The 16,436-nt window shown below is 46.6% G+C and overlaps 8 protein-coding genes across 8 annotated transcripts; 6 read left to right on the top strand and 2 right to left on the bottom strand.

Annotated features, from left to right (window-relative positions):
- Nucleotides 1-145: 145 nt before the first annotated feature.
- TbgDal_VII5030 (hypothetical protein, conserved) lies at nt 146-3,265 on the top strand (the record flags this gene model as incomplete). Its single annotated transcript, XM_011776567.1, has 1 exon — nt 146-3,265. One exon carries the CDS (start codon nt 146-148, stop codon nt 3,263-3,265), a length of 3,120 nt encoding a protein of 1,039 aa, XP_011774869.1.
- Nucleotides 3,266-3,659: 394 nt separating this feature from the next.
- TbgDal_VII5020 (hypothetical protein, unlikely) lies at nt 3,660-4,025 on the bottom strand (the record flags this gene model as incomplete). Its single annotated transcript, XM_011776566.1, has 1 exon — nt 3,660-4,025. The coding sequence occupies one exon, from the start codon at nt 4,023-4,025 to the stop codon at nt 3,660-3,662; it is 366 nt and encodes a 121-aa protein (XP_011774868.1).
- A 563-nt stretch (nt 4,026-4,588) lies between these two features.
- On the bottom strand, nt 4,589-5,008 carry TbgDal_VII5012 (hypothetical protein, unlikely; the record flags this gene model as incomplete). Its single annotated transcript, XM_011776565.1, has 1 exon — nt 4,589-5,008. The coding sequence occupies one exon, from the start codon at nt 5,006-5,008 to the stop codon at nt 4,589-4,591; it is 420 nt and encodes a 139-aa protein (XP_011774867.1).
- Nucleotides 5,009-5,605: 597 nt separating this feature from the next.
- Nucleotides 5,606-6,484, top strand: TbgDal_VII5010 (hypothetical protein, conserved; the record flags this gene model as incomplete). Its single annotated transcript, XM_011776564.1, has 1 exon — nt 5,606-6,484. One exon carries the CDS (start codon nt 5,606-5,608, stop codon nt 6,482-6,484), a length of 879 nt encoding a protein of 292 aa, XP_011774866.1.
- A 478-nt stretch (nt 6,485-6,962) lies between these two features.
- On the top strand, nt 6,963-7,652 carry TbgDal_VII5000 (hypothetical protein, conserved; the record flags this gene model as incomplete). The annotated part of the gene is made up of 1 exon (XM_011776563.1): nt 6,963-7,652. The coding sequence occupies one exon, from the start codon at nt 6,963-6,965 to the stop codon at nt 7,650-7,652; it is 690 nt and encodes a 229-aa protein (XP_011774865.1).
- Nucleotides 7,653-8,351: 699 nt separating this feature from the next.
- TbgDal_VII4990 (proteasome alpha 3 subunit, putative) lies at nt 8,352-9,212 on the top strand (the record flags this gene model as incomplete). The annotated part of the gene is made up of 1 exon (XM_011776562.1): nt 8,352-9,212. One exon carries the CDS (start codon nt 8,352-8,354, stop codon nt 9,210-9,212), a length of 861 nt encoding a protein of 286 aa, XP_011774864.1.
- A 1,274-nt stretch (nt 9,213-10,486) lies between these two features.
- TbgDal_VII4980 (hypothetical protein, conserved) lies at nt 10,487-11,764 on the top strand (the record flags this gene model as incomplete). The annotated part of the gene is made up of 1 exon (XM_011776561.1): nt 10,487-11,764. One exon carries the CDS (start codon nt 10,487-10,489, stop codon nt 11,762-11,764), a length of 1,278 nt encoding a protein of 425 aa, XP_011774863.1.
- A 2,315-nt stretch (nt 11,765-14,079) lies between these two features.
- TbgDal_VII4970 (inositol polyphosphate kinase-like protein,putative) lies at nt 14,080-16,351 on the top strand (the record flags this gene model as incomplete). Its single annotated transcript, XM_011776560.1, is given in 2 exon segments — nt 14,080-14,707; nt 14,709-16,351. Coding segments are annotated over 2 exon segments (2,271 nt in total).
- Nucleotides 16,352-16,436: the final 85 nt, after the last annotated feature.

The following is a 16,436-nucleotide window of genomic DNA, read 5'->3' as shown; positions in this document are numbered from 1 at the left end:
ATGTATGGAGTGGTATTAAAGTTATCCACATCCATCGCTAAAGGTTTGACTTTGTTTGAAGTATCGTCATAAGTTTTTGCGTGTATGTTGTCCAGTGAGGAGGAGGGTTCTGTGGTGTCATCAGGGTGGGCAGAAAAGGGGGTAAATGGGACAAAGAGGAAATAACAAAGGAGGACTACACTCTATTGTTGTTGCAGCTTTCCTCACTATCACAACTCCACATTCCTTTCTTTTTTATTTGGCCGCACACATAGACCTTATTGGGCAGCTGAATATGCTCAGCCAAGATGCCAGAGACAACTTTCTCCACCGCTGCTGTGTGCAAATATCGTCTGATCTTAGCAATGAGACAGTGCTGGCGTCGGAAATACAGCATACACTTCGTTTCGTGAATGAACATGCTCAGGCACATCCCAAGGAGATTACTCGGGCACTAGTGTGGCGTGTTGTAGACACGGAAAAGACTGAACTGGACGATCGTGTGGGGGCATGGCTTCTGCTTAATGCTGTGTTGATGTATTGCACCGAAGAGAAACGTTTGCACCTCTGCGCTTCAATCATCGAAGAGATAAACTCATTCCTCCCAGACCTCATTGCCCACCACTGGTGTTTTGGGCGCAACACGTCGCGGTTAGACACTCTAGGTGCCAACGGGGGTTCTACCAACGGGGAAGATGTGCTCGATGCGTATGGTCCCGGAGTGGTGGCCGCTTTATTTGCTGATAAGAATGCGTCACCGTCGCGGTCCAAAGAGTTACGCAGCAAGGGTCTTGAGCTCCTTGAAACGTGGAAGAAGGTGTGGAGGGGTGATGTTTATCAGCGGCTCAAGCAAGCCACCCGTACGGCGGAACAGAGGGGATCGAAGGCAACAAAAGATGGATCGGAGCGGCTTCGCGTTCCCCCCGATTTTAGAGACAGCCTCCATCGTCTTCGACGTCGAAAATCACGGCCGTCTTTATCGCATCATTTGCTTAGGTGCTACGGATGGACACCCCCTGCACCAGCGGCGGCAGAAGCTCCAGTTCAGGAATCTGGTGATGTTGCCGCTGCTGGTGCGGCGATGGGAGACATCACCCCAATGAGCAACAGCAGCTACATCAAGACCTGCCTTCCTGTACCCGCGTCCACAGTGGAGGTTGATGCGTTAGATACTGTCATGCACCCACACGCACGGATGTGGTTACACGAACTGGTAGAAAAAAAAGGTGGCTGCCCTCGGTGTGATGTGTGGACACATACGGAGGCACAATGTCCCTGTGAACGACCGTTTGTGCGGTTCCCCATGATCACGGGAAATGGTCAGCAGAATAACTATCGCCGCTCTCACTATTATAGCTTACTTCAAAAAGACCGTGGAGGTGTGTCTCGCAGGAATGCGGCGGAAATATTATTTAAGCATAAAATTCGGCTTCCCCTCGTATACGAGGAGGCGCTGGACTGTATTGTGAATCTAATTAAAAAGGCCGAGCCGTACGACCAATTGCTCGATGCGTTTGATACCGTGCGGGGTGCCACCACTGGCCCGCGCGAGCGACATGCGATGTGGATTCACGCAAGCTATGGTATCCTGCCCTCCTCTACAGTATTTGGTAAACCGAATGACGAGGCTCTAAGCCCTGCGATGGAGCGTGCGCATGGATTCCTAAAAAAAAGTCGTCGCTTCCGAGAGTGGGATCAGCTGCTGCAGAGCGTAGAGGTGCTGGACATCCACTTTCGTCAAGCGAAATTACCGGCTCAAATGTACCAAAGCATAAAGGAAGTGCAAGAAACAAATTCATTCTTTCACTGCCTTATTGACGGCTCCCTTCCGGAGGAATACCCCCCGGACTTGTATGCATGTGTACCAACGGAAGTGCAACTACTACGACCCGTAAAAGATATACTCTGCTACAACTGCTTAGAGCCTTTTCATGCTGCTACCCACTGCACGAGAAGAAAGGAACCTTGGGATTTGCATGTTGCACGGAACCTGCTAAAGGAACATAACCTTTTGGCGATGAAATACCCAGAGGAAAGCCATCTTCTTGAGGAGGCTCTTAAAGCCATTGATATGAGTGACCGAAAGGCAAAACGTTTCCGCAAGGATGAGCTTTGTCTTGCTGTAAAGCTGATTAACGACAACCGGATTCCATACTGCAAAACTTGTGATGCTATGGGGCACAGTACACGTCGGTGTGAAGTGGAGGCACGTCGGGTGTTGGAGCAGCATCATTTGAAGGTGATCGATATACGACTTAATCCGGGTTTGGTGCAAGACCGAATTCAACGTTTGCGGGCTGACCGTAACGTACGAGATTCCTATCGGCTGTCGGATGCGTGGGATGTCCTGGGAAAAGATAAAGCATACCCGGAGAGTTTCCTGACGGCGATTAAAGAACTCACAGACGCACGTATTCCTCTTGCTGCCGCCCGCTACAGTACAGCTACCGTTCGGGCATTCCTACTGTATGTTAAATCAAACGATCTTCTTCAACACCTTGCACAGTTGCAAGTTGATAACTTTCCAGATGTATGTCTCTTCTGTGATTCCTACTACCATGCCTCTGAGGACTGTGAGAAGGCGAAGGACGAGGAGCGTGGCTTTCTCCGCGAGGTGCGCTATAATGGCTTGACCTTATGGGAATACTTGCGCAAGGAAGAGTGGTACAACAGACACTTCCCAACTGATTTTACCAAAGGCCAAGAGGCGGTCGTTAGGTTGGCGAACCAATTCAAGGATGATTATAGCCCAGGAGGTGTTGGGCGTAGGATGTTCGAGGAGTATCACAACCTTTCTAACACTTTTGTGGATCGACGATATGGAGAGAACTCGAAACATGCTGCGGTTTTAGCCCACGAGAGTCGACATCAACATAACAAATGGAACCTGGGCATTAACCACGCCCCCAATCCACTTGATACGCCCTTATCCCAGTTAGTGCTTTGTTCTGATGCCGATGCCGGGGGTGAGCAGGTGCCTTCAGATGAAATTGGGGTACTGGAGATGAACAGTAGTTTTGTTGAGGCAAATATCAATAGCAACGGCAGCAGCCACCAGGTGGACAACTTTTCGGGTTACAATCGTGGCGGTCTCTTGGAGACTCCAAATATAGGCGAGCTTATGCCTATTGGAAGCGATGTAGAAGGAGGAATGCGCAGGTCATTGTTACCCCCACCGGTACAAGAAATAGAAACCTTCACTACAAGTGCTTTAATGGAGCCAAGTAAAAAACGGAGTCGTGAGGCTGATGGAAATGACTTTGGCGGCGGTGAATCACTTTTTTAACACGAGGAAGCCAACATGGGTGTGAGCAGATGAAGTAAGTGACTGAATTAACATAGACCGGAACGTGGAGGTGGACAAGGTTTGGGAGCATACGGAGTTGGTTTTGCAACGACAGTTGTGCATTTTTTTTTTTTTACGTGAGTAAAAGAAAAAAAAAGGAAGAACATAGCAAGAGGCCAATAAGTGTTACCTCTTTTCTCTTTTTGCCGCTGCTTTTTTTTCCCCCCTCTCCTGTTTCCATTCTGAGTAGTGTTCAACTCACTAAGTTTCTTACCACTAATTTCTCCTCGCAGTTCCTTTAATGTCTATTACCAGTTTCCAGCAGGGTAAATAGCGCTTCGTAACAACGTATAACAGATCAGCTATTAATATAGACAATTTCCCCCCTTCTTATTTAAATATGCAAATAGTGGATGAGTGAGGCAAAAAATAAATAAATAAATAAAAGAAAGAAAAAGGAAAAAAAGAAAGGTATGGGCCCCCACCGTATGTCCCGGTAGTGAATAACAAATGGATGTACAGCGAAGGGTTTGGAAAGAGAGTATTGAGAACTGACGTGTTTGGTTGTGATTGTATTTTTGTGTTTGACTGTTTGGTCAATAAAAAGGGAAGAGAAAAGGGAAAAGGGAGGTAAATCACGTAAAATGGTTTCTTCGTTCATATGGGACCACACACGCGGCATATATATATATATAATCTTTTTTTTCTTTTTTTTTTTTCGAAGCGGTTGGGGGCAGTGTATATGTAGGATCAGTAGCATTTGGGTGTAACAGTGTCCTCATTATTAAGCTGGAACCAAATCAAACTGAAGGAAAATAAATAAAAGAAAAGTGGGCGATATGGGTAAAAGAATAGGAAGGAAACAATACTCTCCAGGATGGCGTACCTTTTCTTTTTTTTTATTTTTGGTAGTTGGGGCGAAAACAAGTAACCAAACCCGACTGAGTTCAGCTGAGCAAGAAGTGATAGTACCCCGCTGTTATGAGAGAAAGGGAGAAAAATAATTAATTACATATTTTCAAAAGGAAAAAAAAAGAAAAAGAAAACACCCATAAATGGTACTAATTGGCGCACATGTGTTACCCGTATAACAAATGGTGAGCAGGGAACGTATCTTCTCTCTTTTTTTGTTTTGTTTTATTTTGTTTTGTTTCCTTTTCCTCTTCCTCCTTTTTGTTTTTGCTCGTTTTGTTTTTTCACCTTTTTTTTTTATTTCATGTCTTTGTTTGTTTTTGAGGTTCCCTCCTTTTTTGTTCAGTTTTGTTTTGGTAAAAAAAAAAAAATTACTTTTGCTGCACTTCTTTTCCTTCAGTGGCGATGTGTTTATGCATACAGTGGATGAGATAAAAAATATAAATAAATAAATAAATAAATATATATATATATATATATATATATATATATATATATATACAGCTGAAAAGATGAATTTGTTTGGCGGTTTGTTTGTTTGTTTTTTACACACACACACACACACACGCACAGCACAACACAAATGAAACAAAAGGCAAAGGAGAAAACATTTAAAAAATGGGGAAAAAAGGGATGAAAGGAAAATATATTAAAGCACTGTGGAGGAGGTTCAATGAAAGCGAAGGAAGCTGCTACTGTTGTGATAAACAAAGAAATAATTTGTAAAAAAAACAAAACAAAACAAAAAAGACACGATTCTTCACGCGTTAGTGGACTGTGCGCAACATTTACACTGTGCCTTAAACTTGTGTAACCCATCTCAGCATACATGGACAAACATAAGCATATAATTACCTACACGTTCCTCCCCCGTGAAGCAAGCAGGGAAGAAAATAAAATCAGAAGCACAGGAAAAAAAGACAAAAAGGGGGTGCTTCCCGCCGTGTGTGTGCAACAATGACTTACTCATGCGTGCATGAAGGAAACGGCACCGATGGTTGTAGTGTATTTGACAACATTTACACTTTTTTTTTTTTCTGATATTTACTCGTATTCCTTTGTGGGTTATTGTTTATTATTATTATTATTCCTCTAACTTTGCTGAACTCTAGAACTCAAAACCCACTAAAATACAACGCAGCCTCTCTGCTTTTAGGACGCGGTGAGCTGGTTGGTTGGGGAAAGGACAGTAGCCGGTTCCTGCGCGGGTCGGCATTGAACAGTCAAAAACAACGTAGGAAAATAGCAACATTGTAAAGGCTTATATATATATATATATATATCTTAAATTCTACTTTGGAAGACGTCGAGTTACGTCAAATTTGGAAATAAGGGAAGCACCGCTACAGTGAGAGAGGGAAAAAGGGGGAAATACACTCAAATTTAATCATTTGCGAGCCATTTTTTGGTTGAGGGATTTGTGGCATTATGAAGTCGGGTAAGCTATTGATATTTGGCGGTACGGGGTTCGTGGGCTCAGTAGTGGTTCGGAAGGCTCTACAGCGCGGCTGGAGAGTAATATGTGCAACTCGCGGTGGCGTACCAATACACGGTTCACCTTTGTATAATGAATTCACTTCATTACAACAGAAGCACGGAGACACGTTCTCACAGGGAGTTGCACACGACACGTGCCATGTCCCCCAACCGCTAGAGTTTGTTTCCCTTGATGCCACAAGTCGCCTGCAGGTGTTTCAGTTCATGGATGACCACCCGGATGCAAGTGCCATTATTAGTTGCATTGGTCTCCTCACTAGAGATCACGAAATGGCGCGCCGTGTTTGTGGTGATGCCAACGTAAACATTGCAGCAGCTCTGTACGAACGAAGAGCTGTTGCACGCCGCATGGTTCTCATCTCCGCGGAACCAGTGGGCACGCGTGCCGGTTTTTTCTTGAACAGTCGCTGGGCGCTGAAGGGCTACTTCATGGGAAAGCGTATCGCTGAGCGGGCCGTGTTGGAGAACCTAGGTGACGACGGAGCTGTGCTGAGACCTGGTTTCATTTATGGCACGCGGCACGTGCCACTCGGGGAGGGTTGTGTGCCAGTTCCGCTGTGGCCTATCGGCAAGCCTCTTGAAGCAGTGCTGCGGCCGCTGCACCTCCACGGCCTTTTGGTACCACCGATTAGTGTCGATGTTGTTGCAGAAGCGGCGGTGCGCTTAGCAGAAGCACCCGGACCGAGCACCGTACTTGACTATTACGGTATGCAGCAGGTCTGTGGGTTGCCTCAGGATGGTCATCATGTGCTGGGTGAAGATAAAACAAACAAAGAGGAGTGTGGTGATAACAATCAAAGTAATAAATGACAATGAGGGCTAATATGCTCAATGTGGGTTTTGCTGCTGACGAGCGTTGTGGATATGTACCATCATTGCTCACCATCACATCGGGTGCGAATGACTACACATTACAAATGGTTTCAACTGAGAAACTTTTATAATCTCTGCAGTGGGTGACGCTTCCCGCCATCGGGGTTCCGCTGTCCATTTCCTCCTATCTATTATCTTTGTCTGCCAGCATGGTTTTCAGGAATTTTAGGAAGGAACGGTGCACAGGGTTGCCTTCGATAGCGTTTTTGGAACCTCATTTTTTTTTTTTCTGGAGCCGCCACGGACGGACTGTACCTGTAAAAGTAATAAGAAAACCGTTTGCAGGACCTCACATCCACAGGTGGGGAAAGTTGTGAATGGTGTGTGGTAGGGTTGGCCTGAACGACCCAGCAGAAAAAAAATACTCTGCGACACTATTGAGGCAGTTTAGCGAAGGGGTCAGTGTGGATATATAATGCGTTCCGTTATTCGTTCCTGTGTCATCTTTCCAGCTGCGGGAGCAGCAATGCGTCACGACTCCTCGCAACAATGGGTGCTGAACGTTATGTACGGCACTGGGCTGGCACCGCGTTATGGCTCGTGGAAAAGTTTTGGGGTAGGGGATGCATTGAAGGAAAATGATACACCGGTGCTTTACTGCAAGGCCCTCGTGCATGCAAGTGGTGGTGGACGCCGCGCCCGCGACTGGGTCGCTGGGTGTTCAGCCGCCTTATTCCCATCGTCTGAGTTGCTTAAAATTGCCATGCGCCATAACAGCAGCGAGGAGGATGTAGAGCGATATCGAAGGCACCTGGTGGAGACACTAGAGAAGGCAAAGGGACCGCAGACTGGGGAAGCAAATGACGCTGGAAATGTAACCAGTGGCGAGGATGGTAGTAAATCGGACACCGAAAATGACACTGACATTAACATGCGTCTTAGTCAAATGCCTGAAGTTCGTTGTTTTGTATACGACGCAATGAGGGCAGCGTGCTTTCACCGCTATAAGAAGGTTCCTGAGGAACAGCGAGTCAAGCTCTTCACTGTAGCAGCGCGACTTGGGTTGGATGAGGGGACAACCATGGCAATATGGCGACTTGTCGAGAAGGAGGGTATTGTGGCACGAGATAAGCAACGAGCATTAGAAAGTCCATGGAATGATTGAATTTATAGCTGTGCATGCGTGTGGGGCCGTAAAGGTGTCTCCCAGTCTTCTGTTGGCCATCCTCTGCATCGGGTATCACAGAGTGTTTCTGTGCATCGAGTTTTCATAGAACCTTTGAGTATATCCAATGTCTGCAATGGAAGGAAAGTGCTAACTGCTGCAAATGGGGGTTGAGGCCCTTAGCCAAATGATGAGCGCACCGAATCAGTTTTTCGCGAATAAGTTACGTTCTGTAGCGGCCGATGTTTCTTCATCGGCTTTTGCTATGGTTTATCATCTCCATCCACTCGGTTACCCTCTGGTTGTGGCTATTTTGAGCTTCTAGTTTGTTGAGATTACCACACTAACGTCCTCAAGGTTGTATTGTTTACTGGAAGATTATCATTGATGGTGTTATTACCGTTATTGTTCACATCTCCTCTTCCATTTGCTCGCCTTCGTTTGTGCCTCAGGGCGCCCACACATCCCTCGGGGAGGTGCCTTGTCGGTGATCCCCATAAAACAAAGCGAGTGAGTGTACGCTGACTTTGTTTTTCTCTTTTCCTTTTATTTTCTTTCCCTCTTTTTTTCGAATCGTAAAGCAGTGGTGGTAATTAACAGGAGAGTGAAAAAAGAAAAAAAGAGAAATAAAGCAAAAGAGGGTCCTTCATACGCATTTTAGTGCACGAGAGAAAGAGACGGGTGCGGTAAACAAGAGAAATGTCCTCGCGTTACGACTCCCGCACCACCACCTTCTCGCCTGAGGGACGTCTTTATCAAGTGGAATATGCGGAAGAGGCAATATCGCAGGCGGGCACTATCATCGGAATTCTCACTACTGGTGGCGTCGTGCTTGGCGCTGAGCGGGGGCAGCAACATGGGTTGTTCGATACAGAGAACATGGAGGATAGAAATATAAGTGGAGAAAAAGTGTATAAGATTTCAAATCATCTCGGCTGCAGCGTCGCTGGCGTAACTTCTGATGCCTACGCACTAATCAACTACGCTCGACTGAGTGCAGCCCGCCACTTTTACAGCTTTCAGGAGCCGATAGCCGCGGAAGACCTTTGCCGCATGGTGTGTGACGAGAAACAGCTGTACACCCAGTATGGTGGTGTGCGTCCCTTCGGTGTGTCATTTCTCTTTGCAGGGTGGGATCGCCACTATGGCTACCAACTTTACCACACAGATGCAAGTGGTAACTATAGCGCATGGCGGGCGTATGCCGTTGGACAAAATGACCAGGTTGCACAGTCACTTCTCAAGCGTGACTGGAAACCGGAACTTACACTGGAGGAGGGCATTGTGCTTTGCCTACGGGTCCTCGGTAAGACGATGGACGCTGTGAAGCTTACGCCAGAGCGCTTGGAGGTGGCGGTGCTCCAACGCGTCCAGGCACCACTGACCCAAAAATTACTGGACCCGTACGGTGTAAACCCAAAGATGGTTCCGAGCTTTAAAATCTTGACTGATGAAGAGCTGAAACCACATGTTGATGAAGCAAACAGACAACGTGAGGCTGAGGAGGCGGAAGAAGCGGAAAAGGAGAAAAAGAACGAGAAGCGCTTGGCCTCGCCGTAATTGGCGTGCAACGTGATGGCGAATGGGATGAAGAATAGGGGGAAAAAGGAGGTTTTTTTTATGACCTAATAGTGTGCTAGTAGGAGTTGAAAGGCGCTTGCGCTTCTGGAAAGAGGACGATAAAGCGTTATGCATGGCAAAGTGCCATTATGCCGATAGTGGGTAGGGTGAAAGCAGGAAGGCAGGTGGTAAGGTAGCGGAGCTAACCGAGTGGGAGGGAAAAAATCACTTATTTCGCCTACTTTTTTATTTGTCACATACTTTACCCTTTCATTCTTTCCACTCTTTCGTATGCATGTGTTACTTTGTTTTCATCAGTTTCCGTCCACTCATGCCGAAGTGAGGGGGCGCCTGCGCACCTCAACCCTATACCCGGTTGGATATTTGTGACATGTGCGGTAAATGCCGAAATTCCAAATGGTCATTTGTGGGTTTTATCTGCTTTCTTTTCTGATATATCGCATTTTCCATACTCACGAAAGTTTATGCAACCGTTGCCTACCTCTTCACTTCTGTTTGTTCACGCGGTTCCTTGAAGATTATTTCATGTTTTAGCTACCATTCCATCATCAGTAAGACGAGGAACTTTGACACAACTCTAAACCCCAACTCGCACACACCCGGACGCGAAATCCACTGTGCGACTCAATGGAGCATTTGCGGTGAAGGTGAAACAACTCATGCAGTATTATCTGCACTGAAAACATTCAAAAAAAAAAAATGCTCTGCAATGCCATTGACCACTAAATTACGAGGGATGAATGTTCCAAGCAATCATCGCATTTTCCAGGTTGTACAAGGGAATGAACAGCAGTGAGAGCACCGGGCTGGGAATCTCTGCAAACAACAACAACAACTGAGTATTATGTTGCATTGAGAGCGACACGGAATAGGGCTGGGTTGTCCGCACAACCGATACGGTTAATGTTCGTGGGGCCAGACCGTGAACATGACCTCGGTAGAAACCGTCTTTTTTTTCTTGCATTTCGTACATGTTCTTATTATTTACTGCTCCCTGGCAGCGACGGCGTGATTGCCGTCTATTTATAATTTTATTTCTCAATATCCTTCCCTTCCCCTCTTACGATTTCATTCTTGCTCTTCACCTTTCGTGCGCTGAAACACTCTATGTTCCTATAACTGTTCATATATTTGTGCTCATATACCCCCTTTTTTTTTTGTTTCAAGCTTCCCAGTACGTCAATTGTTCGCACTGGTAGGGGTCAGCAAAGGCTGAGTAGCAGAGGGAGACTTGTTCGGTGCGCACAGTGGGGATGATAGAGTTCGCCAGCCCGCAGCGAAAGGGGCTTTTGTCACCCCTGTTAGCAGAACAGGTGCATGAATTGCCTGTGAAGGGTCCATTTAGTGGAACATATTATACTGTAAAGGAAAATAAAGTAGCGGCTACAGTGCAGCGACCTCCTTCCACGCGATCAAGGGCGGCTGTGGCGTTTCCACAACCAACAGGACTAGCGCACAGGTGGCGATTCATAAAACAGGAAGTGTTTGACTCCAACTACTCGCCGCCTCCTGCGCTAAGAAACAGGTATCATACGACGGCTGCGCCACACCAGTCCCCCACACCCCGCAAGACTGAGCAGCAATCTCAACAAAAACCTCAGATGAATACGGGCGCATTTTCGAGAAGACCATCAACTGCTGTCACTTGGGATGAGTTCCATCGAAGTGATGCGGGTACGCACACTAATCATTCACCCCAGCCTAGCGTGTGGAATACGCCCCGTGGTTTATTGGAGAGGGCACTGGAGGATGACAACGATGTGGAACTGCCACTAATTCAGCAAGTGGTGAAACCCGAACCAGCGACAAGGGGACCAGTCGTTAGCCGACCGCCAAGTCGAAGCAGCGTGAGTCCGGTTTCCTCTACAACAACAGCGACGGAGACTCATCACCCGGAAACCACATCATCCTCCACCCGCACCATATGGCCGAACTTCTCAGTTACTCACAGCGTAGAGGAGAAGGCCACAAACGGACCGAGTTGCGACGAGGATCCGAGGAAAACGCTGGAGTTGCTGACGCGCACACCCGTGCGGATTGGTTCCAGTACTGTAGAGTTCACCTCATGTGACGACGGCAGTCGACAGTCGCCGGGGATCCGGGGGGCACACTCGGGGTTGCTTCCAGGAGCTTCCTTTACTGACCAGGCTCAGCGGCTTCGAGTAACGCTCTTAACCTCGGCTTACCAGAAGATGGTGGATGACTTGGTAGAAATGCACGAGTACACTCCAAGTGAACGAGAGGCGATTTATCGTCATGTAAGTATATTTCGGGAACTTCCCCTACAATCACGTTACCATGAGATGCATCCGTTGGTCAATATGCGTTTGGCAAAAGTTGAGGTCCGCCCCAGGCAACTTCAAAGGAAGAGTAGCTTTAATGCAGTAGAAACACATCGCGGCAGAACAAGCAGGTCGGGCTCGCGCACCGGTAGGCGTGGGTCTGCATGGCGACGCCTGTCATCAGTTGGTTTGGGCAGCCTTAACAACCCTGATAAGGGTTCAGGGAATTTTTTAAGAGAGAACATGTAGGCATCCACCGTTGCCACATTTTTTTTTCAATTCCTGTGTATAAGGGGAAAGAAAAAGGAAGAAAATACAAAAATTACCTGTGGTCACCTTACTCCCTGTTTGTATGTTTTGTTTGTTTTAAATGTGTGTAGGTGTGTATAGTTAGCAGTTGCGTTGGTTCTGCGTTTGAAAGTGCTGAGTGGCACTCTCTTTTCCTTTTTCTTGTGTGTGTGTGTGTGTGTGTGTGTTGCTTTCCCTTTTTTGTTGTTGTTTTGTTTTTGTTCCCTTCTGACCACAACATTCGCCACTGCTTGTCACATCATTTTTTTTTTTTTACAACTGGCATTTTTCATCCACCGGTTGCTATTGAGTTGGGGGCCCCACCATGATTGTGCACTTGCGGAAAAGAGAAAAGAAAGTTTTTGTTTTCGCTTTTGTTTTTGACAAATATGAAAAGAGAAACTTAAATGTAAAGACGTCTCGTCATACATTGAGCAAATGGGGGTGTCTCTCTTCCCCTTTTTATTTTCTGGTGTATAAGCATATGTGTGTGTGTGTGCATTTATTTTAAGAGTGGAAAGAAAGAAAACTGTGAGCAAGTTGTGGAGGTGATGGTGTGAAAGAGGAGTCAAGTGCACTTCTCACGTAAGAGGGTCAAAGCAAAGGCAACAACACTAAATTAAATAAAATGGTGTTAAGGGAGAAACGAGGGTAAAGAAAAGAAATAAAAACGGATGACTATATTACGAACACGAGCTTGCACACAAGAGTATGCTTCATTTCCACCATAAGTGGAGGGGTGGCGCCCAATTAAGCAGTCGAACCACAAATATCCTCGATTTGTTGAATCTCCTTTGTATTGTTATACTTTCTCTTTGTCCCTCACTTCAGTTGTGGTTTGTTCAACACTTCTGCCGTGAGGGAGTACCAACAGTAGGTCTCCGAGTGGCCGAATAGGGAAAGAGTGAAACAATTTTTTTCTCTTGAAAATACAAAATATATTTATATATTTATATTTTTGTTGGTGAGGCGCTGTGAGGAGACAGTAAATGTACCATTTTCTTACGAACATGACATGTATCTTTTCTTTTCTTCTTTTTCTATTTTATCATTATTGTCCTATATTTGAAGTTGTGTTATCCATTTGTTACTTACTTTTTGGTATTGCGCTTCCCTTTTTGTTTAGGATAGACTCTTATGTAACATCCAAGCGCACAAAATCAATACAGTGAGTGGTATTTGCTCTCACTGTAAAAGAGAAAGATAAAAAAAAGAAGTGTATTGTATGTGCCTACCCCACCCAATATTTGATACACGTTTTTTTCTTTTTTTTTTCTCTCTCTCTCTCCTATTTCCTTCTACTTTTGTTTTCCTCTCCATTCTCAATATGTCTTTCTGAACTGCTTTTGAAACCAGCAATCGGTTTCTGTCGCCCCGACCCCTAGCGGTTTTCATCCATACTTTTTTTTTGTTTAATTCTTCCTCCGTCCCTCTCCTAAATTTCAACCTCCTTGATACATAATTTAAAAGTACGGTGTTTGAAAATGTACAGAAAGAAACGTTTTGCTTCAGCGCTGCTCAAGGAGACACGAGTAACTTTTTTGTTTGATTTTGCGGAGCGAGCGGTGAATCAACAGAAAGTGTATCACTGAGGTTTTGTCTTGCATGTGGGGCCTCATTAAAAGCAAAAAAAAAGGAAAGAAAAAAAGAAGACACAATTATGCTATCATTACTCAGTCCCTCATGATATTTATACGCAACCAATCGGTGGTGGACAAGTGGAACTTCTGATTATTCACTCTACTTATTAAAAAGCAATGTACTTGTTGATTCTCATGTAAAGGAAATATGGCCGGACATGAACTTAAGAGGTGCGTGTGTTTGTGTTTGGGGGGGGTGGATGGGTGGAAAGACGGTTGGGAGAGGGAGGGGGATGGGTGTAGTTTTTTTGTTTTGTTCTGTAATCATTCTTTGTTTGTGTTTCTCTCCCTTTTTGCGACGTGTTTAATGAGCGCAGTTTTGCGACTGTGTTAACCCTTCTCATTTACTGTTATCGGTAGAATTTATAATGAGATGATGCTATCCTAACAACCTGAAATTCAACCATTGCTTGCTCGTTTATTCACTTTTTCACATATGCCGTTCTGTTTCTCCAATTGTTGATGAAGTTTTTTTTAAAAAGGTTATCTCCTCCTTGTAACAGCAAAAACAGGAGGGGAGAGCAAAACTCTGTTTGGTAGTTGGTACGCGTGTACCCTTGTAAGTGTGTGTGTGTGTTTGTGTTGGGGAGGGGTGACTTTAGTGCAACCCCTGTATAACTAAGTGGTACCGAATTCATGGGGGAAGAGGAGAATTTACGTAGAAACTCATTAAGGAGCTCCGTACGGCCATCGGTAGTGGCAATATTAGATCTCCCCGAGTCAAATGAATGCAGGTCGGTGTCTAGAAAAGCGACGGAAAATGCACGGTCCTCACATTTAGAGAAGGCGAAGGGAAGCACCGATGACGCTGACGGTTACAGGAGCTCTGCAGAGCTTACTCCCGCTCAGAAGCACAGTGATGGGAACCACAGTTTTACCACCGTTCCAATGTGGGAACGCAGAACTAGTGGTGTTGGAAATGGAAGTAGTGATTTACATACCGATGCATGCGACAACAGTAACGCGCTAGTTGGCTTCCCTACAGCGGAGGGTGGAGGGGGTCCTGGCAGTGGTCGCCATATCGACAAAATAAGAAGCATAGTCGAGAGTACGAGTAGTAGTAATGTTCAGAGGGAGCTTTCACGCACGAATGATACAATCGGTAAGCGCAGAGTCTCCGGTAGTACCCAGTGTTCGGCTTGCAGTGACAATGACGAAAATAATGCACCGACGGAAACTCCCGTGTGGCGTTGGATGGACGACGTTCACTGGCCGAGCTTAGATGGAGAAAGAGAATCTTGCAGCGTGACGCAATCTCCTGTGACCGCAAGAAGACCGGCACATGCAGAGCAATCTGCCGATAACCACCCTCTTTCCACGTGATGGCAGCATGAGCCGGTCTTCTTACAACGATGCCCACTCAGGGTTTACACCCTCCGATGAAGCGGAGACGGAACATTGCAGTTGTAGAATTAGTGGAAACTGCACAGTAACCAGTAGAGTGTTGGGTCGGGTGCCAGGGGAAGGAGGCCGCTGTGTCAACTTATTACAGCGCCGGCGCCGGGTGGCGAATGGTTTCTCTACGGCGAGGGCAACGGGTCTGTTCGGCACGGGCGGTGGTAGCCAAACCTCCGTCTCACCAGCTGAGGGATTCACAGCTACTTTAAGTGGCGGTCACTCATCTATCGGCGGTCATCATCTGGCGTTTCAGCACAACGGTGTGTTCATGAAGGAAAGTTGCTCCCGTCGTGAGGAGAGTTTTTACGAAATGTTGAAGCCGGTGCAGGAGTACGTTGAGCGATATGCAGTTTTTTTTGCTGCCCTGTACGCCTCAGAGGAAGCGGCATATTGTAGGGACAAAGTGGGGGATGTAGATGACAAGGTTGTTGTGGAGGGGAATGCTACGACAGAGGAGGACACAAAGGCACCACTCACCCCTGGTGTCTGTGAGGATGAGTTTGTAGCGGAGTGCGATGTTTCCGGCGATGACGGCGACCCCGATTCGAGCAATACGTTAGTGGGACCCCCTCGTGACTGGAAAGCTGGTGAGCACGGTGCGTCAGGAACGTATGGAGTTGCCGGCGATTGTGCAGAGGACATCGGGGAGGGCAATGGCGAGGAGGCTGTTGGTGGCGAAGGCGGATTTCCCATTTCCCACGATATGTCTTCGAGTACAGAGGGTCACCTCTTCTCCCGTGATGTGAAGAATTGGGAGTTCCTGGTGAGGTTAGCGCCATTTGTACCACGGTACCACGGCCTATATCATGTGAGGGTCAATCCTACCGGTGATGTTGATTCCGTACGCGCTGAAGCGGTAGAGAGCGCCCAGGAATGCGCATTAACCAGTAGCGCGCCCCGTGAAACTACCGAAAACCGCTCGGGAGAGGGCGAAAAGATTGTCGGTGTTGGGCTCAGACAGATGATTGTGCTCGAAGACATATGTAGCGGTTTTCAACATCCGTGCGTTCTTGATTTAAAGATGGGCAAGCGGCAGTACGGTCTTAACCCGCCAGAAGCTAAGTTACGAAGTAAGGAGCACAAAGCAGCGCAGACAACAACCAAACTTTACGGAGTTCGGCTTGCAGGGATGCGGCGGTGGTGTCCCGACAAGCAGCGATATGAAACGCGCTCTAAGCTTGCCGGGCGTCTCTTGTCATTGGATGGGCTTCGGGACACGATTTACCGTTTCATGCAACGCAGTAGTCGCATTCAACAAGTTTTCAAACGGCAGATCATGAGACTTCGCCGTGCATTCTTTCAGGATCATGTGTACCGTTTCTTTACCTCTTCCTTGTTATTTGTGTACGATGCCGACGACCCGTTGACGTCGGCACGTGTTGTTATGGTTGATTTCGCCTTCACATACGAACGTGAGGAGCTGCTACGAGGTGGCGATGCAGACGCGGAACAGGATAAGGACGTGGGATATATTGAGGCCCTGAAAACTGTACTTGACATGCTCACATAATACCTTCAACAGTGTGTCTTCCCAAATGATCGCGGACGTTCGTTTCAGGACGCATGAATGGAGCATAAGCAGCAGAGTTTTGTGC

The sequence above is a fragment of the Trypanosoma brucei genome, chromosome 7 (assembly GCF_000210295.1).
Source record: "Trypanosoma brucei gambiense DAL972 chromosome 7, complete sequence".
NCBI classification, from domain to species: Eukaryota; Euglenozoa; class Kinetoplastea; order Trypanosomatida; family Trypanosomatidae; genus Trypanosoma; species Trypanosoma brucei.
The sequence above is the reverse complement of the archived record's forward strand: the minus strand, read 5'-3'. Positions and strand labels throughout refer to the sequence as shown.